Source organism: Vipera berus (genome assembly GCF_964194415.1).
Source record: "Vipera berus genome assembly, chromosome: 2".
NCBI lineage: Eukaryota > Metazoa > Chordata > Lepidosauria > Squamata > Viperidae > Vipera > Vipera berus.
Genome location: NC_138203.1, coordinates 252,448,731 through 252,461,755, shown reverse-complemented (window position 1 = coordinate 252,461,755; position 13,025 = coordinate 252,448,731). Strand labels below are relative to the sequence as shown.

The 13,025-nt window shown below is 40.9% G+C and overlaps 1 protein-coding gene across 2 annotated transcripts in view; it reads right to left on the bottom strand.

Moving 5' to 3' along the window:
* The window catches only part of FRMD4B (FERM domain containing 4B), a gene marked incomplete at its 5' end in the record, with an annotated part of 181,339 nt that overhangs the window by 16,054 nt on the left and 152,260 nt on the right, over window positions 1–13,025 (bottom strand). For both annotated transcript variants that reach the window (XM_081318101.1, XM_081318102.1), the window contains 6 exons: window positions 2,553–2,781; window positions 6,489–6,608; window positions 6,705–6,838; window positions 9,881–10,022; window positions 11,366–11,504; window positions 12,909–12,985. In XM_081318101.1, coding sequence (XP_081174227.1) covers window positions 2,553–2,781; window positions 6,489–6,608; window positions 6,705–6,838; window positions 9,881–10,022; window positions 11,366–11,504; window positions 12,909–12,985 — 841 coding nt within the window. The remainder of the gene's footprint in view (window positions 1–2,552; window positions 2,782–6,488; window positions 6,609–6,704; window positions 6,839–9,880; window positions 10,023–11,365; window positions 11,505–12,908; window positions 12,986–13,025) is intronic.

Here is a 13,025-nt window from a genome sequence, read left to right as displayed (position 1 = left end):
GGCAACACTCAGCTTCTTCAAAGAATCCATTTTTGGTCTTCAAATCATTCTCCCCCATGAAAATGCTGTATGTATAATTCTAATCTGCTTAGCTTTCTGTTTGATAAGGTAAGTGAAACTGAACTTCATATACTTCTCCCTGTACCAGTTGGGTTTCCGAACAAACAAGTCATTTAGGGAGCTCTCCTACACACATTTCAAATTTTTTCAAAATGCAGGCATCAGCTCTGGGCAAAATCATTCATACCTATCAGTCTTCTTATACCTTCCCTCCTACTTTTCTGCCCAGCAGGGAATTGTTTACAACTAGATGAAGTGAATGCCTTATCAGAGCTCTCCAGATAAAGTATAACACCTGAATGCCTGGGGCCCTCAAAATTAAATCACTGCAAACACACTGGCTTCTCAAACAATAATAAGTAAAATGAATAAGGTGAAGTGTTCTTGAATAAACTAAAATCTCTAGTGACTTTAGAGTTCAAAGAGACAAGCAACCTTCCACATAACACCAACATTATTGACAAGAAAGAAAAATAGGGCTAGGCAACCTTGGCTCTTTTATAACTCGTGAACTTCAACTCCCAGAATTCCTGAGTCAGCTATGAAGTCCACACATAAAAGAGCCAAGGTTGCCTACCCCTGGATAGACCATAGTTTTTTCAGCCTGGTGATCAAGATATATAAAATCTAATAAAGTGTGAGATTAGGATTGGACTGATGAATTAAATCTTTTGCTTATTAAAAGGTCCCTTTGGCTGAAGGTCTGTTGAGAGATTACTAAAGCTGCCTATGTAAAAAATAAGGGGCAAGTTGCTACCCACTGACGAGAAAGTCCTCCATGCAGCAGTGATGGCTCATGTATGTAAAACATCAAGAAAATGATGAAAAGTGAAAGGGAAAAGTTAAAAGAGCAAGTGGGTACAACAGGTACAGGTATTGGACTTTAACAATATGTGAAAGTTTCCCCAAAGCCCAAGTTTGGGACATAAACAAGAGGCCATAGGCAGCTGATCCAAAACTTGCAAATTCTCCAACGTTCTTGGATTACAAAATATAGAGCCAGTTCATTAAATTCCTTGTGCAATCTCTTCAAGCCCATCTTCCTTATGCTATCGGTTCACTGACCAGAACTGGACCCACAAAAGGTGAAAAGGGAGTGGAGTCCCCTTCAAATGACTTGCCCTCTGCTGTGCTGCATTCGCACCACAGTCATACTATGGAACAGGTGAAAAGAAAGGAGGTGTTTTAATAGGCTCCAATCTTTTCTCACTTTAAAGACTTTTGCTAAGTGCCTGACTCTGCCTGCTTTGAGGAATGTTGAAATTCTGAGAGCCAAGACTTTTGGCTGCTTTTTTTTTTTTGGACTGCCTTGTGAATCAGCAAAGGTGATATAATGGGCTGGGCCCAAGGGTGTGAATGCGCTCTCTCCTCATATAACCTCAATTTGGAGAACTGAATTATCAACCTCTGGATCTGTTTATTCCTCTTCTTCCTCCCTGGTTGAGAATTCCCAGAGCTTTGGTGCCCAAACACCTGGAGGATTTTAGTTTGGAGCGCACTGCTCTGATACAGGCAGTCCTCATTTACCGACTGCCCCATTTGGCAACCTAAACTATGACAGCACTGAAAAAGTAGGTTTATGACCAGTCCTTGAATTTGTGGCCTTCACAGCATTCTGTATTCCTGTGATTGCCATTTGTGACCCTCTGGCAACCAAAATCAAAGGGGAAGCCAGCAGGAAGTCACAAGTCCCAATCATGTGAAAGCTCGCTTAACCACCATGGTGATTCACATAATGACTGACATTGTAAGTTCACATGGGCATGTGATGTTTCACTTTATGACTCCATCACTTAGCAATGAATTTGCTAGGCCCAACTGCTGCCCAATTATAAATGAGGACTGCCTGTAGTGTAGATACCATTTTTGCATCATGATATACAGGGCTTTATTTTTATGCTATGTGGGCTTCAATCTTTTTGTCTTGCTGACTCACCATATCAGCTGCCTTTTTATCTCCTTTCCTTCCCTCTCCTCCCCTCCCAGCCAACACTTGTTATGAGGTGGACAGGTGGGGGAAGGTCCTGCTCTAATGATCTGCTTGATCTGTTTTGGATTGCACGTTAGCCAACAAACACACTAAACAGCCACATTCTGCTCAAATCAGCATCTGATTCTTGACAGAACACAGTACCACACTAGTTTTGCCTGGAAGAATGCCACCAGGCCTTCCAGCCAAATTAAAACGCTTTAATTTGCTTTTCCCCTCCAACGCGTCGGCACTTGTTGGAATAAATGCTTCATCTGTCTTCTGTCTCAACCACATCTTACATGAAAACATGACAATCAGATTACAGGTCAGATCCTAAATTTGCTGAAGTCAGCCTTATAGTCCAACTGTCCCCCCCCCCCCCCCCGAGGAGCCTAGATCTTTCATTTCTGTTACATAAATATGCTAGAAAAAAACATAACATTGGAAAACATATAGGTGCATACAGACAGACAAAGCCCTGGCAGCACGAATTAAAGGCAGGATATTTTTTTTTTGATACCTGGTATAATCAGGGTTGACCTCTGTGCAGGTTTCTTCCCACATTTAATTCTATATTCGTTGATGGAATTTTCAGTCTCCTGAAGCTTTTTCACTGCCTCTGTGTACTCTTGTTTTCTTTTCTTTTTCACGTTTTTGCACAGGTCTGGCTCCCCAGCCAGTTTCTTTGCTGCTTCCACCAACTTTTGCTGGATGAGAAAGTTGCTTTCTAGGTTTTGCAGCTTTGGGTCCTACAAGAGATTTAAATCAATCAGTCAACCAATCAATCAATCTAGCCATTCTATGTCATTTCTTGCCATAGAGGAAATGACCTCAATTTAAGCTATACCTTTTAAGGTTTCTTTTTTTTCTCCATACGCGTAACAAAGAATAGCTGGTCTTTTTACCAGCTTAAAGGTCTTTTTAATTCTGCTACAGCCCATCGTTAAGAAGCCAACCGTTTTACGTGATATTTATTAGGGTTAAAGCTCAATATCTTTCCAGGAGCAGCTATGGATTTGCATAACTGTCATTCTGTGAACAAAAAGCTGTCACGTTTTCCTGCATTATACTGCACTTAGAAAGATGATAGGTAAAGGTTCCCCCGCGCATGCGTGCTAGTCATTTCCGACTCTAGGGGCCGGTGCTCATCGCTGTTTCAAAGCCGAAAAGCCAGCGTTTGTCCGAGGACGTCTCCGTGGTCATGTGGCCGGCATGACTAGACGCCAGAGGCTCACGGAATGCTGTTACCTTCCCACCATAGTGGTCCCTATTTTTCTACTTGCATTTTTACGTGCTTTCGAACTGCTAGGTTGGCAGAAGCTGGGACGAGTAACAGGCGCTCACTCTGTTACACGGCACTCGGGATTCGACCCGCCAAACTGCCGACCTTCTGATCGACAAGCTCAGCGTCCTAACCCACTGAGCCACCGCGTCCCTAAGGAAGATGATAAACACTAGTATAATGCCCATACATCTGAAAATCTTATGTATCAATGTTGGTAAAGAATCAGAGAGACTCAAGCCAATTGTATTGTCAATGTCTTGACAAACACGTCACCAAACTTCAGTGGTGCAACCAAGAATATCTGTAAGGTTAAAAACGCCAAGACGGTTATGTGACTTGCATGATCCAAGTTCTTCCTCTTTTTATCTGCGATGCATATTCACGACGTGTAAAACAAGTGATGGAGATTAAAACTGCACGCCCGGGGGCCACCATTTTTAATTTTTGAAAACTCTTCTCCTAGATGCCCCTAAACTAGAGGGGGCTTTGTGGAGGGGAGGGGGCTTAAAAAAAAGGAGGGAAAGAAAGATTAGACAGTTGCCAAATGCCATCTAAGGCAAGGCAGCTTTCAAACACTGGAGGACAATTCAGAGAACACATGAAGAAATATACAGTACAGGTTCTCCTCGACTTACAACAGTTCATTTAGTGACTGTCTGAAGTTACAGTGGCATTGAAAAAAGCGACTTATGATCATTTTTTACACTTACCACCACTGCAGCATCCCCCTTGGTCAGGGGTAGGCAACCTCGGCTCTTTTATGACTCATGGACTTCAAATGGCTTGGGTCCGGGATATCTGAGGGAACACCTGCTGCCAGCATCAAGCTCCCTTCGTCCAGTGCGCTCCCACAGGGAGAGTCCTCTCAGGGTGCCGCCGGTAAAAGATTGCCGGCGGGTAACACCCAGGGGGAGGGCCTTCTCAGTGGGTGCGCCTGCCCTCTGGAACCAGCTGCCCATGGGGCTGAGGACTGCCCCCGACCTCCGTTCATTCCGCCGGGACCTGAAGACCTGGCTCTTCGAGCTCTCTGACCCAGGCTGAGAATTTTAATTTTAATTGGGGGCTTTTACTTTTTCAGGGACTGTTGTAATTTTTTTAATCGTTTTTAACTTTTGTATTTCTTGTTTTAATTACCCTGTAAACCGCCCTGAGTCCTTCAGGAAAGGGCGGTATACAAAACTAATAAAATAAAATAAATAAATAAATAAATAAACTCCCAGAATTCCTGAGTCAGCTATGCTGACTCAGGAATTCTGGGAGTTGAAGTCCATGAGTCATAAAAGAGCCGAGGTTGCCTACCCCTGCCCTTGGTCATGTGATCAAAATTCAGACGCTTGACAACTGACTCATATTTATGACGATTGCGGCGTCCCGGGGGTCCTTGTGATCACCTTTTGTTATTTTTCTGACAAGCCATGTCAAAGGGGAAGCCAGATTCACTTAACAAAAGTATGTGAACAAAACAAGTTCATTTGGTGGGGCGAAACTCATACTTCCTTCCTGGAAGCCTGCTTTTCAAGTGACAAAAAAACAAAAACCGCACAACCTGCTCTACCTCCACCCTTACTTTGCCCAGCCTGGGTGTTGAACCCAGTTTTCTTCCTGTTCCACTGACAGTTTAATGGAATCTTGCTGGTGTGCTTGAAGCACTGTTATGCTTGAAACCAGTGCTCTGTTTTACAGCATAGCTATCCTTGTTTGTTTATACATACATACATACATACATGAAAAGAACCTTAAAAAAATGGGAAGGGAGCAACCTGCATTATGTTGGCTTCCAGATACCGGGTTGAGGATCCAGAAAATAGAAGACCATGGCATATCTATCCTTCCATGTTGGCCCATCTCTACATTTTGAAATACAGGTAGTCCTCAACGTATGACCGCAGCCGAGCCCAAAATTTCCATATCACCGCAATTGACCCAAAATTTCCATTGCTAAAGCAAGACAGTTAAGTGGATTTTGCCCTTTGCGACCTTTCCTGTCACAGTTGTTAAGTGAATCACTGCAGCTGTGAAGTTATTAACACGGTTGTGAAGTGAATCTGGGCTTCTCCATTGACTTTGCTTGTCAGAGGGTCGCAAAAGGTGATCACGTGACCCCTGGAACTTTGCAACTGTCATAGATACGTGCCAGTTGCCAAACTGCTGAATTTTGATCACATGACCCCCAGGATGCTGCAAGGGATGGGTGAAAAACAGTCATAAGTCGCTTTTTTCAGTGCCATTGTAACTTTGAATGGCCACCAAACAAAAGGTTGTAAGTCAAGGATGACCTGAACAGTTCTATGACACAAAATGCAAAGACATCTATTTTACAAAAAAAAAAAATGCTTCCCAAAACAGAATTGCACATCACATTTTATAAGTAATTGCAACACGGATTTGAAGTTGAGAACCTGAAAAATTACTCCAAATAACAGGTTACACAAATGGTTGCATAGTAGCTCGCCATATTTTGCTTCCTACGTTAGCTTTCAATTGACACCAGAAAAGACTGGCTTCCAACAGAAAGGCCTACAATAAATCCAAAAGGAAATGATGAAATCTCCTAAAACACGTACAGCTCTCAGTCGGAAGGAAATAGTTCACCTCCTACACATAATTTATGCCCATGTTATGGAGTAACATGCTCTTCAAAGAGGTAAAGGGAAGGCATCTTTTCCAATAACATGCAATTCCAAAAATCTGCTCAAAGGCAATTCTCTGCATTCTATGTTTCACTGAATCCCAACAATCCAAATTTCAGGCAACTCAAATTAATTAGAGTTAAAATTCTGATGAAGACCAGCTCTTAAAATAATTGTTCAAAGACTAAAACCCACCCACTGATAATTAATCTTTATTTCTACCAGTACTTACATGGGGGATTCAAGGCCCTTATCCAACACCAAAAAAATGAGCTATAACAAGCAAGGTATTTAAAAGAGATTCCACTTAAACATTTTGGGGTGACCTGATTTTGCCAATGAATCCTCCAAAGTCAAGTCTTTACTCAGGAGCTGGGTTAGGGTGAAGTATTCATCTAAGATGGCGGGAGCGCCAGATTTTTGTTTTACATTTTGATTTTTACTGTTGTAGTGAGTCACCCAGATTTGTGTTCTTAAGATAAGCAGCTGCATAGATATTACAAAATCATAAATAAATAAACAAATAAAGATATATGCCTACCTCCTCACTGGGTAGCATACTGTCATCCAATCTGAATGCTGTACCTATACGCCTTCTGACTTGAGGAGGCTTCTCTCCACTGTTCAGAGGATATTCCTTTGGCATTTTTCCAGTGATCTCCTACAGAATACGAGAAGAGCACTCTTAGCAACCCGAGAAAGAATGAATGAATACTCCCAAACTGCGCTTGACTGGAGCGAAAACAACCAGTCTCACCGCTTCCCGCAAACAGATCTTCTTCAACTCTTCAACTTTCTGCAAGAGTTTCTCCTGCAAAAGCTTTTCTTTCTTTCTCAGTTCTACGATTTTCTCTTTCTTCTGCTCTTCGCTGACTTCTGAATCTTGAGATCCTATATAAAAAAATATATATATAGACATGTAGACTCAAAGGGCTTGAGACGAAATCCAATATTTGTGGATGTAAGAAAAATGAACAAAAACCAAACAAAAATTAAGGAGAGGAAAAGCACAAATGAATCCCCATGAGTAGACATGCTCAGTAGCCATAAAATGCTAACTAACTATTTGCATACTGGTGAGAAAACAGTGTTTGGGAAAATACAAATGCTTAGAAGAAGCCCACAACTTGTATTGCAATTCCATTTGTAAATTTGTTAGCTTAGCTTTAAAAAGAATGTGTCTTCACATCTTTCCTTAAACTAACTTGTGATTTTTCAGCAGCACTCCAATGGAATTCAATATACATCCACGACTTTCAGCTCAGACAAACATGCCTATGCTCTCGTTAAATGTATGCAAATTGTTTAAACTCATTAGATTATGAGGTGAATTCAAGAATGTTGTAAGAAGTAAACGTTGTCACTGCTTGATTTCTAGCTGCAGTACTTTATAATTTAAGACTTCCTTTTCAAACATCTTTTCTATATAGGCTGAGCAGATCCAGAAAAACTAGGTGGTTTTTAGGTTCCTCAATGGATTAAACAAAGTTTGGAATGGGTTTATTCATCCGGAAGATTAAAGTTGTCCTTCTTACAAATGTACAGAATCTGAAAAGGCTCATTGGGAGGAAGTATGACTAAGGTGCTAAGGGAGCGATCGTGGACAAGCTAATTCAAATTCTCACTTGACCATGGAGTTTAGTGGGAGAGTAAATCAACAGTTTTCTCTCTTTACCAAAAGCTATGAGGCTTATAAGGGGTAAGCCTAAAGTACACTATAAGCCTAAAGTACACTATCTTGAGCAATCTAGAGGAAAGTTGGGTTAGAAATGCAACAAATCAGCTAGTTTTGTTGTTTTAAATCAGCCTTTCCAGAGAGGGTGACTCCAGAGATGTTGATAAGTGCCTGTGGCCATAATGGTTAAGAATTCTGGGAAATGCAGTTTCAATGAATTCAACATATTGAAATACAATATAAGGCTGGGGACCTTTATACTACAGTCCTGGAAGACTAGATTTTCAGTTTACTACACCGAAACACAAATTCCAGAATGTGGGACAGGTAAACCAGTAATTCCAGAACTAAAGGAATGGATTGCTCAGATACAATACACCTGGCCTATTGTCAGAAAAGCGTTAACAGAGGCTAGATTAGCACACAAGACACAGGCAGACATATCATATTGCTAAGCACATTGGTTTGTGCTTAAATTGTAAGCCGCCCTGAGAAGGAGAAGGGCGGGATATAAATGGGATTAAAATAAATAAATAAATAAAATAAATTGGCTACTGCATCAATATACAGAACAAGACCACAGGAGACTTCTGATTCCAGAGAGTCCAAGGCCATCTGGGTGGAACAGACAAAAGATATGACATATGAATGTCCTCATGCCATCCTGAAAGTTGTCCTGAATAAACCTGCATAGCAGGAGTAGGGCTGAATGTAAACCAGAACAGACAGAGTGTAAAATTATGTTTCTTCCGTGCAACCAGCAACTTCTTGCATGAGTAGCCAAGAATGGGGTGGCTAGAACTAGCTATTCACAATATAATTGGTCCTTTCCTCCTTTCTGAAACTATCACATTTACACAAAACTTCTCCTGAGACTGCTGCTTCAAAAGTAAAAAAATGCAGAATAAGCAGGAGAGATGAATAACCCCAAAGTGGCCGGTTCCATCTGTCTTGATTTTGTTTCTCAGCAGTTCTGTTTGCTCAGGAGTTCCTCTCCAGATCTATGTAGTTTACCTCTGTCTCTCCATCCAACCACTAGAGAAGAACAAATATATGGAGAAACCCCCCCACTCCCAAAAAAAATCTAGCAAAATCCCACATAAGAAGCCTGTCATCCACATTAGCCTAAGGCCTGTGGGGGGTGGGAGACCCAGCTTTGAAGAGGACAAAAAAAAAGGAAATTTTTATTTCTGAGAATGTATTTCCATTCACTTTTCTTAGGGGGCCAAGCTTTTATTAGTTGATTATTTTTTCCCCTATTACAGGTAATCCTCGACTTACAAGAATTCATTTAGTGGCTGTTCAAAGGTACAGTGGCGCTGAAAAAGTTAAGTTACAACTGTAGCAGCATTGTCACGTGATCAAAACTTGGGCATGTATTTATGACAGTTGCACTGTCAGGTGATCAGCATTTCCAACCTTCCCAGCAGGCTTCCGACAAGCGAAGTCAATGGGGGAAGCCAGATTCACTTAATGACTACATGATTCGCTTAACAACTATGGCAAAAAGGTTGTAAAATGGGACAAAACTCACCTAACAACTGACTTGCTTAGCAACAGAAAATTTGGGCTCAATTATGGTCGTAAATCAAGGATGTCTACCTGCTGGATAATTATCTACTTTTCTGTGCTGGAGGACAATGAAGATAATTTTCCCTGAAAGTCTCTCCCTGATATTTTTGAAATCTGAAGTACCACCACCACTAACAAGCAGGATGTACGGTAAGTTGAGAGAAAGGTTTTGTTTTCATTTTACCATCACTTCCTTCTATGAAAACCCATCATGATACCCAAAACCGACTGTGAGATTTTTTCCCCCCTGAGCCTCTGCTTAAAGGACTAGCCAAGGACTAGCAAGGGTTTTTGTTGGATTTGTCATGTTCAATAATAGATTTATCTGAGGTCTCATATTAGTAGGTTTTCTTTTAGGTTTTTACCATTTAGAGCAGGAGTGGGGAACTTGTGGACTTCAACTCCCAGAATTCCTGAGCCAGCATAGGAATTCTGGGAGCTGAAGTCTACAAATCATAAAAGGACCACACTATAGTTCTCCACCTCTGATTTAGAGTGTAACCACCAGCACACTCTATGGTACAAACAAACCTCAGAGATGCAAACATTTCAAACGGGCAAGAAGCTAAGCACGTTGATTTGTGCTTAGATTGTAAGCCGCCCTGAGTCTTCGGAGAAGGGCGGGATATAAATGGGATTAAAATAAATAAATAAATAAAAATAAATAAATAAAGAAGACTTCCTACCTGAAGAGATTAAGCTACCATTGCTGGCCATAATAAGTTGATTCTTTGCTTCCAAAGCTGTTAGCTTTGAAACTTTTGGCACTCCTGTATCTGTCAGGTCCATTGCAATATCATCCAAGCTTCTGGCTGAGGGAATTTTTGCCTGAAAGGATTTTGAAGCAAGCAAACAAACCAAAACAATGAACTACCATGTGTCACCAAGTTAACTGTAGTAAAATAAAAGGTACAAAACACATTTCATACGGTCCCCAAAGCTAAATATGTATTGTTTTGAGACGTAACCTGTTTTCTGGTTATCAGTGATTAAAAACACAAGCCAAAACCTACCTAATTAGGCATTAGAAATGTTCAAAATGAATATAGGAAAAAAGAAAGGAAAAATGAAACTCATCAATTAAACGTTGTATGTGTTTTTTGGAACATTTCTCCAGCTGTGGCTGGAAGTAGCACAAAATAAGTTAAACAACTGCACTGCTGCTCAAATATAATACTAAAAAATAATGACTGTATTAACTGTAGCCTTTCAACCCAGGCTTCCATATTCCCGATGAATATGAAACTATTTACAAATGATAAAAGAGTCAGTTCTGCTTGTTGTTCAGAATCACTAAAATGGATATTTTTACAAGGTAGGCTACAAAATGTCATAATTTGCAAGGATAATACAGGGAGACCTCAGTTAGTGACCACTCATTTAGTAACCATTTAAATTTGTGATAGTACTCAGCAAGTGGCATTTATGACCAATAATCAATGTTCTGGCTGTTGCAGCATCCCCATGGTCATGTGATCACAATTTAAGAGCTTGGCAACCAGCTCACTTGCACTTATGTGTGGGTTTATAAAAATAATAAAGATGGGATACAACAAACAAACAAACAACACTTGCAGGGTCACATGGTCACATGAGCAACATTTGAGATTTTTCCCCTGCCAGCTTCCCACAAGCAAAGCCAATGGGGAAGTTGGCAGAGAAGGTTGCAAATTGCTCCTGCCATTCCTTCTCCTTAGGAGCGCACTAAGGAGTAGGAGTAGGAGTAGGAGCCCACTATACAATCTCATACTCCATAGCTTGCACGCCCGCCCACACTCTATATAGTGCTCACTCCAGTCACACCGCACTGGAATACATCCTTCTCCTCACGCTCCGTAGTACTCGCCTGTCAATGGGCTGCTTGCAAGTCACCTGGGACTTGCAATTTTGTGCTGGCTTCCCAACTGACAATACTTGTTGGAAGCTGGCAAGAAGTCGTAAGTTGTAATTGTCTGTTTCTTGCTTTACAACCCCTGATCTTCTCTCAGCAACAGGGACAGCCAGGATTGCTATCACTAAGAAATATGTTAACATGACATCGCTCTTTATGAATGCACTGCTTAGCAATGGAAGTTCCAATCCCAATTGCTGTCATAACCCAAGGACTATCTCTATATAATCACTCTAGGACAATTCTATAATTACATTAAATATCACTGAAGACCACTTACTTGGCTTTGTTTCCTGTCCAAGTAAAACTGATGTTGACTGATTGCCATCACCCAGATGGATTTGATCAGAGACGTGTTTGCATACCAGGTTTGCACTACAAGGCCACTCTGTCCAAAGGTCCGTCTTGATACTGAAATTCTAAGCATTTTTATAATTTTAAATGAATATTGCTTTTTGAGAGAGAGAGAGAGAGAGAGAGAGGAGAGAGAGAGAGAGAGAGAGAGAGAGAGAGAGAGAGAGAGAGAGAGAGAGAGAGAGAGAAAGTCAACCCCTTAGATTAGCCTTTGCAAGTCTGTCCTCTAGAGGTTAAATAAGCAAAGAAGCAATTAATCAACCAACAGACGCCCAAATAGTTAACACTTCAATTTTTAAATGTTTATGTTGTACCTAGCTTAGTTCTCACTAAGATAGCAAACCCGTGCCTGGCTGTACCACTTAGATTATATAAGAGGCAGCAGCAACTGCTAGAAAGACTGAACATTCATTCACAAGAGGGGGGGGGAAGAACTGTCAGACAGAAGAAACCTTTCCTCAGAGAAGTTGGAATTTTAGACATAGTGGGATTTACTCACGACCATCCCCAACCTCCTACCTTTCCCACATACCTAGAAACGAAGTTTCTTTATACCCAGACTTTCCTTTCACTAGAAAACTGAGCTGAAGCCATTTCCTTCACAATTGTACAAGGCAGTTTTGAACTAATATTGACATGAGGAACAAAGCTGATGATCACAGTGGGGCGGTTCTTGAGAGTGCTTTTCTGCTCCCCTCCCTGTCTAGTTTAGTGCACAGAGTATGGATCAAATATAAACCTCTCCTTTTTTGGATGACTGGATGAAGTGTGTAGTGATTATGTTGAATTCTAGCTCAGGGGTCCCCAACCCCCGGGCCATAGACTGGCACTGAGCTGTGGCATGCCAGAAACCCGGGCCGCACAATCAAGTGAAACCCCATCCATGGAATGCAGGCAGCACCCAAAACCACGCCCCCCTCTGGTCTGTGGAAAAACCTCCCCCAAATCTCCAGGCAGAATGAATGCTGTAGGAATTCTAGAAGCTGAATGTTGTAGTCCTAAATATTCTATAAGGCATTAGAATTTATGTATGTGGATAATTTGTACCACATTTTTTCAAAAGACTTAATCTGTATACAACATTCTCCCAACAGTTTTATTCTTAGTTTGCACCAACTTTTTTGTTATAAATATATTCATGGCTCTTTTTCAGGAACTGATTGGAATGCTAATGGAAAAAAGGGCTACAATACTAATCCTCCGTTATATTAGACATAAATGCTACATGGAGCTATTTCACATAACACAGATATATCTGGGAAGCAATGATGTTGAATTCATTCCTTTCAGGTTAGCACAATGGGGAGAGCCATACTATTGTAAAACATTTTCCCCCTCCTTGGGATGGATGAGCTAAAAATGAACCACATTACAGTCTAGCATCATGTGTGAATATGGCATAAGTCTAGATTCCATAGAATTAGCAACTTATCCAATTGGACAGTTAAAATAAGTTCCCGGTTTCTTACCTGTGGGGATCATGAACTTCTACTGCAAACTTCTTTTCACGAAAATAGAGATTCTCCAGCTGCTTCCATTGAAATAACTAGAAGAATTTTTTTAAAAAAAAGAAAATACAAGTATCT